The sequence below is a fragment of the Manduca sexta genome, chromosome 23, assembly GCF_014839805.1.
Source record: "Manduca sexta isolate Smith_Timp_Sample1 chromosome 23, JHU_Msex_v1.0, whole genome shotgun sequence".
Lineage (NCBI taxonomy): Eukaryota > Metazoa > Arthropoda > Insecta > Lepidoptera > Sphingidae > Manduca > Manduca sexta.
Genome location: NC_051137.1, coordinates 4,308,599 through 4,326,501, shown reverse-complemented (window position 1 = coordinate 4,326,501; position 17,903 = coordinate 4,308,599). Strand labels below are relative to the sequence as shown.

Genomic DNA, 17,903 nt, shown 5'->3' with positions numbered 1-17,903 from the left:
TACTAATAAGCAGTGCTTCCGTTATACAAACCCGCTCACGAATTTCGTCACTACTCAGTACTCTATCAGCAAATAAAGTAACGAGTCATGAGTTTAGTGAGATGCATTAAACTGTCTAGTAGCTAATGGATAGAAGATTATATTAATAATTATTAAAGTAGGTAGATACCTATTTTACTTATACTTATATTACCTATTTTTTCTGCGTGAATAGGTATATTATAATAGTGGTATTTTTCGATCGGGAGGGAACCCATCCGAACACGTTATTCCGTAAAAAAACGTTTTACAGACCTTTCGACCGCTAAATCGAGACGGCCGCGTTCAGTTCTAATCCATCCAGATCCAGAGGACGATATTACTTTGGCTATTTGCCATTAAACCGAGTATATGAAACTCTGACACTGCGCAAGACCGCAGTTCCGTCCTCGTCGCGTTCTCCGTTCTCCCGATCGTATGGTTCCGGTCCGTGTGCAGACGAATAACGTTAACGGATAGTGGTTAGTACGCTCATGCCATTATTGTGATGTCTCCATCCTCTTGCAGTGGCCGTCCTAAGCCGAGGTTCGTAACCCGTTAGTGGGGTGCCTTCAGCATGGTCACCTAATTTCAAAGGGTTGCGAATGCCTAAAGCGCTCGAAAGTCCGGTGTGTTTGTAAAAGCCGACTCTTGTCAGGCTCACAAACGTAGGCTACGTTAAAAAACACGGGCCTCCCGTGGTGCGGGCCCTTCTTTGAAATCGGCGTTTTTTTGCTCTCGTCAGCTAATCCCCCTAAGGAAAATCTCTAACATGAATAGCGGAGCATCCGTCTTTGCTTCATATCAATCACCTGTCTTTATTAGTCACTTACCACTCAATTTGGGAAATCCCTAATAATGTTTTATTGTAACGTGTCCTCTAAGATTCCTTTTTGGTTTAAAATCATTCCGTGATCCTTTAAAAAGTCATTAATGTCTAGATGGAGTAGCGCTGAAACTAGTAGGCCAAGTACTATAAACTAGTGTGCGTGATAGCTGCGTCATACGCTGCCTCGACGTATTTCTTCTTAGCCTTGTATGCGTGCATAATGATACCAATTATTGCACGGTTTCGATTAACTAAAATTAACATTTCACTTTTATGTAAAATGGGACTACATAAATAGCTGTGGTTAGGTACAATTAATTTAAAATAAATTACAATCGAGGAACGAAATGGGCTTAGCTTTAAACTAATTGCAACTTAGTTTATTATAATTTTTTAGACAAAAATCATTGCAATTAATTTATGTGATAAGAACTGACAGATAAATTTTCCTATGGTATCCCGAACGTTTAATGTCAAAATTATTATGACGTTTCGTTTTTCGCTGAACGTAGTGTCGGAGTACCGTGTTTATTTGCTGAAAACGTCGTGAAAACTTGTTAATATGGCTGCTGAAATAAAACCTGCACCTCGGACGCCAAACGATAGATTTTCTACAACGAAGAAACCGGCCCTTCTAAGCAAATTGGAGGGCTGCACTGACGATGTGAATGCTGCAGTGGTGATACCTGGAGAGGATGGTGTAATTAGCGTTTGCGATGATAAGTAAGAATTCTGATTCACAATTAGCTTATTGTTTGATAACGGACAGCGAACATCACCTATTTTCGACAAAAAATATGTATCGGATTAGTGTGTCAGGATGCCCTTACGTGGGTGTTTTCAGCGCTTTATGTTCGTTACATTCCTGTTTTTTTGGCATTATAATTAAAGTACTTAAATATTATAATTAAAGTATTATAGTAAATTAAGTATTATAATTAAAGTACTTAAATTTTGTGGTACAAGTCTTTTAAATAAAAATTAAACTGTAGAGAGAGAGAATTAAAAAAGTTTCTGTAAAACTATAGGTCACCTTTTATTACTTTTATCCAGAATATTTTAACAGTTTAGATAATTTTTTAAGGTATTTAGTATATCTGATATATGTCGTAGCTGGAACAGAATATTGATGAAGTAGTTTTATTGTTGTTCACATGCTACATTAATAATTGTTAATATTCTAAACATGTGTTGTAAAATTCCAACACTCAGAATTCAGCATACTTTATATGTTAAAGGATATCAGAAGAAAAACTTAAAAATATATCTAAATAATGTTTCTGTGTTTGTCTGAAATTACTTGAAACATTGTAATGAAACAACAAAGTATTTGTATCAAAACAAAAAACATTCATATTCTTTTATCTGGGAGACTGATCTTTGTAAAGTCAATATAAGATAAAAGAACATTCATTTTACAATAGGTTTTATTATGATAATATAAAACTGTAAACCAAATACTAGATTTTATTATTAATGCAACCAAAATTTTAAAATTCACTCTCCATCCCTTTACATGAAATTTTATCATAAAATACATGATTGACTGTTTATTGTTTTAACACTAAAAACAAATATTTGATACACAATCTATAATAAACCGGCAACACTAATCAAAATATTTTTTTCAGGACAGTCCGAGTATGGCTAAAGCGTGATTCTGGACAGTACTGGCCCAGCATCTGCCAGTACATGCCGTCTGGCTGCACATCAATGTTCTACACACCGGAGACGAGACAGTTGTTTATAGGGCAAGAGAATGGCACCGTATCAGAGTTCACTCTTGCTACAGACTGTAATAGGATAAACCCTGTGAGTGTTTGTTTTTACATTGTTTATGGTTGGGATAAAGATTGTCTTAAGCAGCATAATTACACAGCCTAAGAGTAACCATATCGGTCTATGGTACAAATTGCTGTTTCAGAGTGCATTGAAAATTTCCATAACTTCTTGTGTTGTGCCATATGGCATAAAGCTATAAAGCTTTATTGATAGTGTTGGTCATGTATTTAATTCCCAATAGATGGAACCGTTTTGGGTGTTTTCTATAAATATGATTTAATATGAATTGGATTTCGCTTTAGTCTTCATATTATGAATTCGTTGGTTAATATTATGTTTTATATGACTAATACTAATATTAAGACAATTGTGTTTTTGTTATGAAATATGAATTATTTTTGGACTCAATTAGTTACATTGTTATATGACTAATATGTTTTATGCATTGTAAATAAATATATTAATATGTAAATAAATTAAATTCATTTAAAATTATTTTAAAGTGATCTTTCTGCTGCTTTTTTGGGTGTTTTCAATTCAGATGAGCAATTTAGGCGTGGTTTGTAAGTAGTGATGTAATTCATTACCATCATACATGTATACATGAACATTGTTTACCATACAAGTATGGATATGTTATTTAGTCGCTTACCATGTTATGCTTATATTTGTGATGATAATGTTATTTTTTACCTGTTTCATGCCCAAAGTTAATGCTATGTGAAGGCTTTATGAATTTCCTCAATTTAATTGAATAAAAAATTTGTTGTAAATGGCAATAATAATGCAAGATAAAACAAAATATTTTTATAATTATACCATAAAAGAGAAGAATTCTGTTATATGTTTTTCCACTCAAAATCCTGTTTTATGAAGCAAAAAGAAATATTATATGAATTGAAATTACGTTTCTTATAATAGTAGAGAGCACAGGGGCCTTCCTGCCTTTGACAAAGAAAACTTAACATGGGTGTGTTAAGCTAGGTTTGTGAAATTGGCGTTGAATGGTATTCTGTATGCCGATTTAAAATTTTATAAACATGATAAGAACAAACCCGCCCGACCTGACTACGGCCCGACTACAGGCTAAGTGCGGAAAAGGGAGCTCCTCAACATAAGATATGTTGTATTTATGAACTGTTAAAATAATATGTGACAGGGAATCGGGGTCTAATAGTAACTGCAATATTTATTTTGGTTATAAATTATAACCAAAATGTTAAATTTAACCTTGAATATGAAAATTAATTTTGAAAGTTGTTCATCACAAACAAATGAGGTTATGGTTAATTTACATAATTAATGTTGTCAATGGTATGTAATGTATGCATATTATTATATGTATTTATTGATATCTTATTTAGTGCTGTTGAAAAAAAGGTTATGTACACATATGTTTCAGCAGTCTGCTTCACAACCAACTAGACTATTGTGCGCAGGTTCAAAGACCTAGGTCACACATGTCTGACTTTTCTAAAATCATGTGTGTAGTCTTTGTGAATTATTGCTTGCTTTAACGGTGAAGGAAACCAGCATACCTGAGAAATTCTCTATAGAAATTTTGTGGGTGTGTCCAGTGTACCAATCCGGACTAGACCAGTGTGATGGATTAAGGCATAATCAGTGTGCAGCAGTGGGACAGTATATAGTACAGGGCCGATTTTATAATTATTCATAAACTGAACTGAATAATTCTCAGGTGTTAAATATAATCAAATAAAGTATGTGCGGACATAAGTTTGGATGGATCTCACCTTATTTCAATGGTCCTAAACATATAGACTTTTGCATACTTTAATTTTTTTAATACTTGTAAAATAACTGCCAATTTAAATAAACTATACCAAACGCTTTTTGTAATCCATCGCGAAAATGGATCAATCTAAATAAAGTTATTTTAACTTGCTTACAAATGTCTAATTTTTATTGGTTTATTGATTGGATCAAAGTCTAAGATTGGAATTATTTATTGAAATTAACAAATAATACATTAGTAAGTGTTCATCCTGCATGTCGCAATTTGTGAGATCATTGCGGTCCAGTATTGAATAATGATTGATGACGTAATTTATGTGTTTATCCACCCATGGAAAAGAAAATGATATAATGACATGAATTATATTTCTTAGTGTTGACTTAAAACAGATGTAAAAGTGTACGTCTGTTTTTGTGTATTGAATATTTTTTGAGTTAATCATAAAAGCCTTCTATTGCGAGAAATACATTTCATATGAGCATAGCATCAAAAAACAGCTAGTTATTAATATGCCCGGAGTTGATATAATATTTATTGTTCGCAGACGCGTGAATACCTGGCGCACACCGCGCGGGTGACGGCGGTGGTGTTCTCCCTGAGCTGTGAGTGGGTGCTGTCCGTCAGTAGGGACAAACTGTTCGCGTACCACTGCAGCGAGACGGGACGCAGGATCGGCGACTACTCGTTCGAAGCGTGGTGCACCGCTTTACAGTATCCTTTTTAAATAAATATAATACTGGTGGTAGGTCCTTCATATGCGAGGGCCCGTCTACCGCCGTGCCGCAGTGTTTCTGAACGAGGTTAATAAGTGCAGTGGAGTGCTACGTTTAGGATGACTTTACTTCTGTTTATGGGCGGTTGTATCGCTTACTATCAGGCGTCATTTACTAGCCATAAAAAAGCTTCATTCAATTTTGCCAGTCCGTATCAGAAAGGTATGGTGGACTGACTTTAACACTCTTGGCAGTAAGGGATAGCTCCCAGCTGTGGGGTAGTATGTTATAATACAGCGTTGGTTATAATTATACCTTAAATGATAGTAAAAAAAACTATGTCAGTTTGAATTTAAAGTTTTGCATCAATTTAATTAGATTGGTATTAGATAGAAATTAGGTCATTACCTAGGTAACTCAATGGAAAGTGATAGCCATCAATAGGGATCCAGGCCTATGTTTGATTTTGTTCATTATTCTATATGTAATGGTTAATAATACGAAAAAGAAACACTCCTGCGAAAACTGCATAAAAGTTGGTTAAAAAATGAACTAGTAATTCATATTTCAAATATTGTAACGTGCAGAAGAGGGCGGGTGTGGGGATATCGCTCCATCTCTTTCTTTCGCACGCATCGTAATTCCCGATGACGTCAAATGTGGGTATTTTGTCTCTTTTCTGTTTCTTGTTAATTACCCCTTCCACCGACATTCAAAGACTTATAACTTGTTGATTTTTACCGGATTTTTATAATTCCTTTTATGTTATAATTTATATAACGTAAATATTTGATAATAGCAAAGAACAAAAATGAGTCCGGTACCCTATTGCAATTATTATAATAAGTGTGCGGCAACATATAAATATACACAGTAATAAAGCAATGCTAACTGACGCATTTTTCATCACTTGTCACATACACACGCCGGATAATGCGATAGGAAATGATTCCCGAGTGTTTCCTGAACTAACCGTCCATCAGATATGATTCTCAGTCGAAATACGCGTTCGTTGGCGATTACAGCGGGCAGATAACGATGCTCAAGCTGGATAACAACGGCGCGACGCTAGTCACCACGCTCAAAGGGCACACCGGGTAAATGAACAATTTTTTTTTAAATACACTGCCACAATGACGTTGTAATACGGTACGATTGTTGTGCTGAAGGCTCGGGTTCGATTCCCGGATCATGTAAAGTTTTTTTGGGTTTTTCTATTCAGTATCAGCCTAGAGTTTGGATTTTGTGTTTGATATAAACGGAACACACACGGTGGAAAGTGGATGTAGAAGTTTCGCCTCTGCCTACGTCTTCGGGGATAAAAGGCATGGGGTGTATGTGTGGTATCTAGTACATCGTATCAAAAACAAAATGTTTGTGGACAAGCGATAAAAACGATGTCTAAAGATAGTTTAGAAGGGCTGAGTAATAATTGTCCTATTTTGGAATATAAGAAGCAAATTCTGAGGAGTTCTGGTGTTCGTTAATACGTTTTTATAAACATCCGTTAGTCTATCATTGTCTATGACAATAAAACCACCGATAATTAGGCTATACAATATGAATAAAAATATTCTACATACTGCATTTGGGATAAGGATTAAAATAAAATTTATTTTTGTTAATATTTCAGATCTGTCAGAGTGTTGAACTGGGCCCCGCTGCCGCAGTTATTATTCAGCGGGTCGTTTGATCAGACGATAATCGTGTGGGACATTGGAGGTCAAAAGGGGACCGCATACGAATTACAGGGTCACAGGTAAACACAAATAATATGAATGAGTGTTTAATAAAATACAGTATCTATAATTTTTTTTTATATATATATATTTTTTATATTATACTGTAAGAAATATGGATTTATTTATAGTTTTTATGATTGATTTTGGGAGTTAATTTTAGAATTTGACAAAAATAGATTATTGACATAATTTTCATACTAATTTCATCATTGTTAAAATACGATATACGCATATAAAATACGATATTAGTGTAATATATATGTATATATGTTTAATGATTTACTAAGTTTAAGCGAATGTTTGACATTGAAATAAAATTACCTAAAGTTTTTTTTTATACGGTCATTTGCAAAAAAAAATTACCGCCGTTTCTAAGGCTTTGCATCTTTTATGGTCATGCGGCAGTCTGCTTCGTTATTTTTTTTAAATTTTTTTTTTTTTTTTTTTTTTTTTTATTATCTGCACACGTCGACGTTAAAAATGTTAACTGGTGTGTTTGTTTCCCCCGGTCAGTAACAAGGTGACGGGGCTGTGGTACGTGGGCAGCTGCGAGCGGCTGCTGTCGGCGGGCGAGGACGGCGCGCTGGGCGTGTGGGAGATGGGCGTGCGGCGCCGCGAGACGCCCGCGTGGAAGGAGGCCGACCTGTGCCAGCTCTGCCGCGCGCCCTTCATCTGGAACGTGCGCGCCATGATGGAGAAGAAACAGCTCGGTGCGTGTTGTGTGCGAGAGGAGACACACACGTGTATATTTTTTTCGAAAAAAAAATCGTAAAAATTAGGTGAAGAGGCTATTTAAAAAAAAGTTGTAAAGATCCTTCGAACAAATTTTATATATTTTTTTTGTATGTTGGAAACTACGTAATTTCCATTAATAAATATTATTAGATAACTTAGCAAGAAGAAAAAATGTGGTAGAGACGGCAAATTTTTACTGAAAAAAAAAACTAAAAACAAATTTTTGTATGACTAAAAAATCACTTAGCATAGGTGACCCACGTGCTTGTTTGTCTAAATTATGATACAAAAATGTCAATCAAGTAATGAGCATAAAAACCATCTTCATAAAAACGTTAATGGTATGCGATTTATAATTCCACTTCGAGTCAATTATATCAAGTTAGTCTAAAATTAAATCATGTATAAGAACGCTATAACATTAGGGATCTGTTTGGAAGCGGGACCATTAACGCATGCGTCGCGTGCGCATCTGCTCTGTAAACGTAACGAGTTCATAGTGCGGAAAATTCAACGCTAGCTGTGAGCTCGTTGCAAGCACAATCTGCTCGTGTGAAACACACTCATATTTAGTTAGTTCGAAGGTCCTACGAATTTATATAAAAAAAAAAATGCAATGCAAGTTTAGATAACCAAGTTCTGGCAGCAATATATTGCGCAAGAAAATCTATATGCGTTTCACACTAGCAGCAATATTTCAACAATGCAAGCAAGCTGCAAGCTTTAAGATTTGTTGAAGTCAGCTGTCCGTGATTGTTTACGCGGTAAAGTTGTGTGGGAATGTATGGAGTTTTGACGTGTGCGTGTGCGCGTGCGCAGGCCTGCGCCAGCACCACTGCCGCTGGTGCGGCGCGGCGGTGTGCGCGGGCTGCTCGCCGCACCGCCTGCCGCTGCCCGTCATGGGCTTCGAGTTCCCGCAGCGCGTCTGCACCGGCTGCTACGACACGCTCAGGCACGAGCCGTACGTATACACCACTATTAATATACTATATTTTGTATACATATTTTATATAGTATATAAAATATGTATACGAAATATGTCCACCCTCTTTTTAATAATTCCTTTTTATAGCTAGCGTCGATTAAGCTCGCCGTAGACAAACGGCGGCGAATTACAAAACGCAGTGGCAAGCCAAGCTAAATCACTGCGTATACAAATTAAATGCTATTTAATACGGCGCGCTTCATCTTGCTCTAAAGCGCACCAGTTGCTCTGTCAATTAGAGCTTTTGCGATTCAAAACAAATTTTGTATTTGACTCGTCCATTCTCTGGGTAAAATTTTTCCGACTTCCACTGTCTTCTACACGATAGACCCCAGGTTGTAACCATGCTCTAAAATGTTCGTGTTCTGTGCCATCAGGCGCGAGTCGCTGGCATCATTCCATGACATGAAGCACGCGGTCGCGTCTCTGTACATGGACGAGGCGACGGGCCGCATGTGCACGGCGGGCAAGGACCGCGTCATCAAGGTATTTATTTATTTAGCCTTCATACAAGATATATAGGGATTTCTTACCATACGCATTATCTCCCTGATCTTATCTGATTGCTATGGAGGGAAATGGACAATTAATGTTTCTAACTCCCTATCTATTTATTTGAATAATTTCGTTGCGGGATAATGATATATTAGTTTTCCCTAAAACTCGCCGAGCTTCACTGTTCGGTGTCATAAAATGCGTGCCACTGCTGATCCTGGCTTACAGGAGTTGTAGTAGTGGATGTGAGGGCGGGAAAGTGATCTGATCTAATGTCAAAAGCAAAAGTTCACAGGTGTATTTTGTATGAGAACTGACATAATACGTTAACCTGGTAATGGCCAAGACTCCTGTGGAACATTCCAGACGTGTTATGTCGCAAATGTGACTGCTTACTAAAAGAATTATAAAAAAATAGTTGTTAATATTTTAATTGAATCTAGGTATGGGACGTGTCGGTGCTGCTGGCCCCCACGCCGCGGGCACACACCAGCGACCAGTAGCGACTTCACCAAGCCTTGTGATATCACGCGAACAGTATAAGAACAATCGGAGGTTCATGTTCTAAAATGTTCCAAAATGTCTATGTATATAAATTAAAAGTATTTGTTTTCTAAATGCGCTATAAATCTTTGTTTGGTATTGTATAAATGTTCTATTATAAAAAGTCTAAACTTTATTTCAATATTAATACATGAACTAACGATTTATTGGAACATTATGATTGGTATCACAAACGAGATCTATGTACGGAAAACTTTATAATCATTGAGAGCGTTATTATAATGTTGTTTCTAAATAATTTGTTATTAAAGGTCCAACGAATGTTTTTTTTGCGATTTGTCAGTTTGTCGTTAACTAAGACTGAATGTCCTTGCAAAAAAAAGAAATAACCTATAAATGTATTATCAAGTAGGTGAACTGTATAAACCATAAAAAATATAAAAAATAAATACTTAATTATGTATGTAGAACGAGATCTCTAATTAGGATCTTAATATGCTGATGTAAAAATAAAATAGTAAAGAGATTGTGTAGTAAACATAATATTGTATCGAGTGGCTTCGGTCAAAATGCTACTTATAATGCCAATAGTATACATTTTTGTCTTTATTAAATCACTCTTGTTTTGTTAAGAATTAAGGCTTTGTTTAGCTCTGAACTGCGGATGACACTTTGTGACGACGTTGACAGCCATCTGTCACTTTTGACAACAAACTGTCAAAGTGACTCATCGTTTCAAATACTTAATATAGTACTTCATTCGCAGCAATAGGCTGTATAAAGGTTTGGACATACAGCTGTGTAGAGTAAAGGCGGTTATGACAAGGGCTGTCAGGTTATACTTCCCTTTGTTTTTTTTAACAGTGACTGGCATTTCACAGTCCAAAACTGGAGCCCTGGTGGCGACTGACTCACATTTTATGTGATCGCTTTCATTTTTGTTATGCGTATACAATATTTTTTACTTGACGGCGCTCGTTGCTACTATAAGCTCTGCATATCTGTGTGACTAAAACTCAAACGCATGTCTACCCAATCTCTTTAATAGTTATAAAAAAAAATATGGAATTAAATATGCTGAAACGCTATGCATACTGCAGGTCTCACGACTGATTCGTATAGGTTTAACTGTGTTCGCATGATTTGTGTATAATGGCTGCCGTGTCAAATATATGGGGATGTGCCTTCAATAGATATTCGTTGGCAACGCACCCTTAGAATTACGATGATGTAAATGCACCTACCATCAGACTGGTGGTAGAACAAAAGCTAAGGAAAGTTACCTTAGCTCGCATAGCTGAGGTATTTACGAGTGAGTATTACGTATTCATATTTGTATGCAGGCTGGTGGTAGGATATATTTTATATACGCCCAGATAGCGACGACCGTACGCAAGATGATAAAACCCGCCAAAGTAGCCTACGTAGGTGTGTCGCGTTCCGGGATCAGCCTGTGTATATCCGGCTTCAAGAGGCATAATTGTGTCGACTGCCGAGAGATAATCATCTCTCACAGACGATATTCTATTGGATCCCACTCCACTTACCATCAGGTGCAGGGAGATCACTTTCCCGCGCCGGTATGAAAAAATACCACAGTGTAAATTAGTTATGTACCATGTTTGTTTTATATTTTTCTGAGATAGGCAAACTAAGTTAAACAAATGTAGCTTAGCTTTTGGTCTGCAATCGGCAGTAATTTGATAGAAATGCATGAAATATTTTTTGTATTTTTTTTTAATTTTCGCTATATAATTTTCAGATTTTTTGCATTTACGACATTGTAATTCTAAAGGTGTGATCTATTTTGTTATTGTTTTACGTATTATGCGTTGACTATCACCGTGGCATTAATATTATTGAATCGATTAGATAATGTATTCAAATTACGTAACTTATACTATGTATTTAAACATATTTATGAATGTTTATGCAACAAAATATGGTACCTATTGCTGTCAAATAGGGTTGATGTTTGAAATATTATTTAAAAAAATATTATAACATTTGATATAAATCAAATAAATTATTTTAAGACGGTTATTTCGTTTTTTAAAATATTGCACTTAAAATTTTTAAGTTGGTCTTCAAAATTCCGTTGTAAACACATTTTACTATTTTACAGCTTTTGGTGTTTACTGGCTTCTGAATTGGTATACGTATTGCAAGTATTTATAATTGCTTATTACATTTGTATAGATAAACGCACATATGAGCGGTCGGCAAAAGTGGAGAAGTTTTCTAGACCCAAAAATAATTGCTTGGATTAATTTCATGTCTTGGAGTAGCGTCAGAATAATAAACCAGCCGTGAAAATACTATTTTCACGATTTTCTAATAATTAAGGGCCGTGTCAATAAATTCATCTCAAATTTGAGTAGGATCTTAAATAGACATTGAAGGTGTTAGAGTGACACTTAAGCTGTCATTTAAGCACCTGTCAGTCGGCGCAGTTTAATAAATAAAACTCAGCTGCCAAATGATGTTGAGATGTTGTTGATATCTGTTTATTAAATACCGACGATACTAAGATGATGACTGTAACTTGACGTTACGGCTGATATCCCACTTCAGAGCGATACTGAGTAGCATCTATATTGCCCTAAGTTTAGTATAATATTAAATAGTCCGGTATTTGTTTTTAATTTGTCCCCATCCTTAAATGTCTGCTCCCTTTTCAAGACAAATTCTAAATCTTAATTTTGTATATTCAACGCATTTTTTAGATACGTGCCGATACCTAAACTCCATGGCTAAGATGAAATTAAGCTAACTTAGAACACGAAAGACCGTCTCATTAATTCTGTTACGAATTGTCGTAAGCCAAAATTATCTCCATCGGTGAGAGTCCAATGTTATATTCGAGCCATTATATGAGTCATTATGTTACGCGTATATTAACATAGTTTATTGATAAATAAATAAATAATTTAAAGTAAGTTCTTAATGTTCATTTAAGGTTATATTTTATTTATTGAAGCTTAACATTTCAGCTGCGTTGGGTCCCCAATGTTGCTTCTAAGCGCGTGCTCACATAAGTCGGACCGACTTTTATCGGACCGATAAATGTCATATGGTCGTTACATGTGTTTTAATACTGTTCAAATTAGAGCGATTTCACAAAAGTGCCGGTGACATTTACAGGACGTTGAACGATTAAATTTTTTGTCAATATAATGTGAATAGCAACAGCTTGCAGCCAACAAAAACTGTCAGTCCGACTCAGTAAGTCGGAGTAAAAATAGAGACCACACTGAGTACCTAATGAAAACAAGATCTTTTTCGTCGCACTCTATAAAGATGAGCTTGCTGTCTAATTGAATTGAAGCGAGAGAGACGAACGTTGCAATAAAGGTTAATTGGGTTCAAATTCGTTTTTTTAAACAGTGTGGACTCCACTTCGTGGTCCGACTTATTGTGAACACGCTGTATATACGCCGTTTCAACATCGAGCATCTGTCAAACATTTTGCCACTACTTTTTATGACAATAAATTAGTAATGATGGTAGCCGTCTGCTAAGGTGTAGCTTGTCTTTGATTAGTGCTGATTTAAGGTAGGGTTCTGTCCAGTGACATTTCAAAGCTCTGCGGTGCTGCATGCCTTGGGCACATGGATTTCTATACTTTCATACACTTGAGTGTACTCGGTCGCGCCCTGATTCTCGATTTTGGTATTTAGCTTCGTCGAGAGACATGATACAACGGCGTGGACCAATGAATTTATTGTAATTATATGTAAAATTGTAGTAAGAGTGCAGAATATTGATATATAGATGGTACAAGTCGGACTGGTCGATGACTAATGTATTCATTTAGTGATCATTTCGTTAACATTATTATTTTTTTGTGTTCCAAATTAGTGTCATATCAGGGTAATTAATTGATGGTTTTTAACGGGTTAATCCAATATTAGTATTAGAGTTGATGATTATAATTTTCGAGGACTTAGAGTATTTGTTTACGCCATCGAGAATTCTAGAACTTCCTGGTCCTTACTCATTAGTCTCAAAGATTAGTTTTGGTTCACAGAGGCGACATAATTAGTTCATTTAGAGTATAATTCTGAAAAATATTTTATTGCATGTAAAGATTTATAATCGTAAATATTGCCTATAAAGTATCTAAATCTTTATGTTACTAACTTTGATAACATATAAGGCGTGTATGTCACCCGCGTACGGGCTTATACGAGTGGCAAATGCGTCCATAATCATAGTAAGATAAATTCCAATTCTTGCACAATCGACAGTCCACTTGTATCTAATAGATGAAGGATCTTGATATGTAAAAATAAAATGTATAAACTTTTGTAGAGTTAAACGAAATATATATGAAATTAATGTTTATTAAATACGTAATTGAATAAATTATTATTTATTTAGATATCGTATCATGCTTCTTTCTATTAAATAATTGCCAAAATTTGCATTGTTACATGTCTTTAACTTCCTTATTGTATTTTGCACTTGATTTAATAGTACACTGCGCTTTCGTACTCACAAGGTTATTTATAAATTATCTCCAGTTTGGGCATGTTATGATTACGAGTGAAACGTGCATATGTCGAAACGATTGCTTCACAAACACATTAGAGATGTTATTATAATAACCTTGTTTGACATATTATGTGTTTAAAATTTTAATCTTACGTACTTTATCTTCGAATCGTTACAAATGTAATTTACCCTCATTTATTTTTGTTACAGTAAGGTTGGGTTTAAACTATATAAATAAATTAACTATTCTTTTATATCATTAAAAGAGATTTTATTTTTCTATTCACGGAGCTTACACTTTATTTGCGAAGAGATTTGTAAGATATTCATTGTGTAATTCCTGATAGAAATATATGACACATAGGTCGCTTAAAGTTTCTATGCAAATAAATAAAGTGAGAATAATTCGTGTATTATTACAATACGAGCTCATATAATTTGGGGTGGTGAGTGATCGAAAGATAATGCTCATACGCAATTAATCCCACCGGAATTAAATAAACATTCACAGCCGTATAATATAGTATCAGGTACGTCCCCCCCGCGGAGGGCGGCCCCGGGCCCGGCCGCGGCAGGCGCGGCGGCGCGTGTGTGACGTCAGCGCTCCCGCGCGCGCGCTCAGCCCGGGCACGAGTACTGCGCCGCCGGCACGCACACCTGCCCGCTGAACACCTGGCCCGGCGGACACGACAGGTACGTGCGCGAGCCCGTCACGCAGAAGTAGTACCTCTTGCACGACGTGCCCTGCTGCAGGAAGAACCCGTCGCGCTCGCACTGCCTCCCGCCGTACTCGATCGAGTTCTTCGGCGGCGCGCCGCACTCGTGGTGCGAGGGGTGCACACACGTGTGCCCGTCGAAAATCTTGCCGCCCAAGCACGAGAGTGTCGCTAGCCGATCTCCACCCTCGCAATAGAAGTATCTGAAAAAGAGGCAGATAAAACATTTAGTGAAAACAGGTAGAAATCTCTCGTTCGTGTGTTCGTTTTGAATTACCTAAATTCAAGGTATGTAATGAGAATTGATAATCATACTGACCTGTGGCAACTGGATTCCAACTCAGGATGGTATCCATCGGCGAGTCCTTCGCAAGAATAATCTTCGCGCAGACACAGGCCGGGTCGCGCCGGCACGCAAGCTTCGCCGTCGAATACACGTCCTGCTGCACACGCGTAAACTGCTTTTTCTCCACCAAAACAAACGTAGTACCCGCGGCATCCGGCATTCACAGCGCGATAACGGCCGTCTGGCCGACCGTAACAAGAGTCCTGCTCTAAACTTGGGCATAGATAACGTTCAATAGGAGAGCAGCGAGCTCCGTCAAATGCTAGCCCCGGCCCGCACGCGAGCTTGGTCCGGAGCGAGCCTTCACAGTGAAAGTATTGCGTGCAGTTTGAATCCAAATCCTGGTAAGTTCCACTGGGTAATCCTTCGCACTCACGTGACGGTTCTGGACCACGGCAATAAAACTGAGATGTTGGTACACATCGGGCGCCATCGAATACTAGTCCGGGCGAACAAGAATCTCGTGAAACCACACGTTCTCGTCGGCAGTCGTACCAAGCTGAACACGAATTCCAGTCTCTATATACACCGTCTGGTCGGTTAAAACATGGACTCAGCGCTGGCGGTGGGCAGGTGACTCTCGCGGCCGACTCACACCCGCCGTTCACAAACAACATGCCTGGTTCACAGACACCACGTCGAATAACGCGATGAGCTTCGCACACAAAGTATTCACGACATCCTGCGGTGCGGTCGGGGTAGGCACCGTCAGGTTGGTTTTGACACAGCGAGGAGCAAGCTTCATCAGAACAGAAGTCAGCGTCTCCGGCAGGCAAGGGCACTGCCGCCGATCGCGGCGGTGGACAGGGATTTGCACAAGTTCCTTTAGTACAAGACGCGACGGCGCGGAGATCACTTCCCGAGCAGCGAAGTACGCGGCGGCATTCATGTGAGGGATCGGGGTATTCGCCGTCCGGCAGTCCTGCACACACTGGTTCGTAGCAGGTGCCGGCGCCGCGAGCACACGCTTGGCGGTCGAGGTCGAACCAGGAGCCGGAGGGGCACGTGCGGTCGACGGCAGTTCCGTTCTCACAGCGGTAGTAATGTCTGCAGGCGGTGCCGGGCGTCGCGTACGCGAAAGTGTCTGTGAGTGCGCACTCGCGGCGCACGCAGGGCTGGCGGCGCCGCGGCACACACGCGCCGGCCACCTCGCTGAACGTGCGTCCGGGTGCGCAGGTGTAGCGGCCCGTCACCGCGCCGGCGCTGCATCGCACGTACTCCTTGCACTCCTGCTCGTAATCTGCGTACAGCCCATCTCTGACACACTTGATGTTCTCACACTCTGAAAAACGTTGATCGTTTATATTGCGGCGTGTTGTCAGTTATAATTATGAGATACCTATATTTTAATACTGTAATTTATCTAGATTTATGTACGCATTAGAAAATAAAAAATACAAGGTTTGTAATTAAAAGGGTCAGGCATAATGAATATTGTGTCAGCAGAGTTTAAGATTAACATAAGTTGATGCGATGTTACTCACTGGCGAGTTGCGCGGCGAGTACGAGCAGTACGGCGACAGCGGCGGTGTCGGCGGCTCTGCAGGCGAGCACGCGCGCAGACATGTCGGCTGCGACTGACAGTAGCGGCGCGACGAGCGTGACGCGGCCGCCGCCGCGCCGAGCCGCGCGGAGCGGTGCCGAGCCGGGGTTCCTTGACATTCGCACGCCCGCGTCGTAACTCGATCCCTGCGGTGGCCCGGATGCAGCCTCCGAGTTAGGAATCTAGACGCGCCTTGTTTGTCGAGAGCCCGCTGCTCGAGTGAAAATGACCGACGATCAAGCTGACGGCCGTGAACTTTGTATTCTTGCGTAACGACAATGAGAAAATATATTCGATGAATCAAATGAAAATTTACTGCAAAATTAATATACAGGTATTAATACAGTCTCCGTGACTGGACTGGTTTTTAGAGATTGTTTCTCTATAATTAACACCAAATATTTTTCTTGCTGTTCCTGAATTACGTTCCATTAACAAGTTGTACTTAGTTGTAGCGCCCGATTAATGTTGTAAACATCACGATGCATTCGGTCGAAGCTCATTACGTGCATGGAGCCGGGCGTCTGCTGCGCCATCGCGATACCCGTGGGAAATATTTGTAAAAAGTAAATAGAACCATTATATCGAAACGTAATAAATTCTCAGTACTGAGCCGGAATCTCCAAGAATCCGCGTAGGCATACGAATGAGGTCCTACTGAGATGCAATAACTAAAACTTATTTACGTAAGGTAAGGTAATCGCACACAGCGGTATTTGACATTGAGGCTGCTCTTCACGTATAAACCGTAGCGATATTTTACCATTTTAATATTTTTTTATACATTTCGGTTGTAATACTATTTTGTTACGAAGTTTGTTTTGATGAGGTCGCGTTGTGTTGACCTCTTGACGACATCCGCGTTTTATCAATACGTGGCCATCAGAGGAACTTGTGTCGACATTAAACAGCTTGAAACATCGGCTGAGACAATAGGTGTGACTAGTACGAGGAGAATGTGAGTTATGTGTATGATTGGTGCTAATAGATCGTCCGCAGTGGGAGGCAATAATCAGGATTCTCTGTAAGGATCCGAGCACACTGGCCAATCGAATAACATCGGCTTAAAACTTTAATATTGCATAAAAAAAGCAATAAAACTAGCAATAAGTCTTTCATCAATAAATAACGACGTAAATACATAAATAGTGCAGCTAAATCTGACATTTTGTTTTGGTCCTTGGAGCAGGATATGCGTCAAAGTTTTATTGACCCACTAAGTGCCAGTTGTTATAACTACAA

The 17,903-nt window shown here is 38.5% G+C and overlaps 2 protein-coding genes across 2 annotated transcripts; one reads left to right on the top strand and one right to left on the bottom strand.

Annotated features, from left to right (window-relative positions):
• Positions 1-1,329: 1,329 nt before the first annotated feature.
• Positions 1,330-12,517, top strand: LOC115443694 (WD repeat and FYVE domain-containing protein 2). The gene is made up of 9 exons (XM_030169205.2): positions 1,330-1,570; positions 2,479-2,659; positions 4,930-5,096; positions 6,082-6,195; positions 6,732-6,857; positions 7,354-7,550; positions 8,395-8,536; positions 8,938-9,046; positions 9,499-12,517. Exons 1-9 carry the CDS (start codon positions 1,410-1,412, stop codon positions 9,556-9,558), a joined length of 1,257 nt encoding a protein of 418 aa, XP_030025065.1. The 5' UTR covers positions 1,330-1,409; the 3' UTR covers positions 9,559-12,517.
• A 1,465-nt stretch (positions 12,518-13,982) lies between these two features.
• LOC115443691 lies at positions 13,983-16,868 on the bottom strand. The gene is made up of 3 exons (XM_030169203.2): positions 16,603-16,868; positions 15,092-16,400; positions 13,983-14,975 (listed from the first exon to the last, which is right to left on the bottom strand). The coding sequence occupies exons 1-3, from the start codon at positions 16,778-16,780 to the stop codon at positions 14,675-14,677; spliced, it is 1,788 nt and encodes a 595-aa protein (XP_030025063.2). The 5' UTR covers positions 16,781-16,868; the 3' UTR covers positions 13,983-14,674.
• Between the last annotated feature and the right edge of the window lie 1,035 nt (positions 16,869-17,903).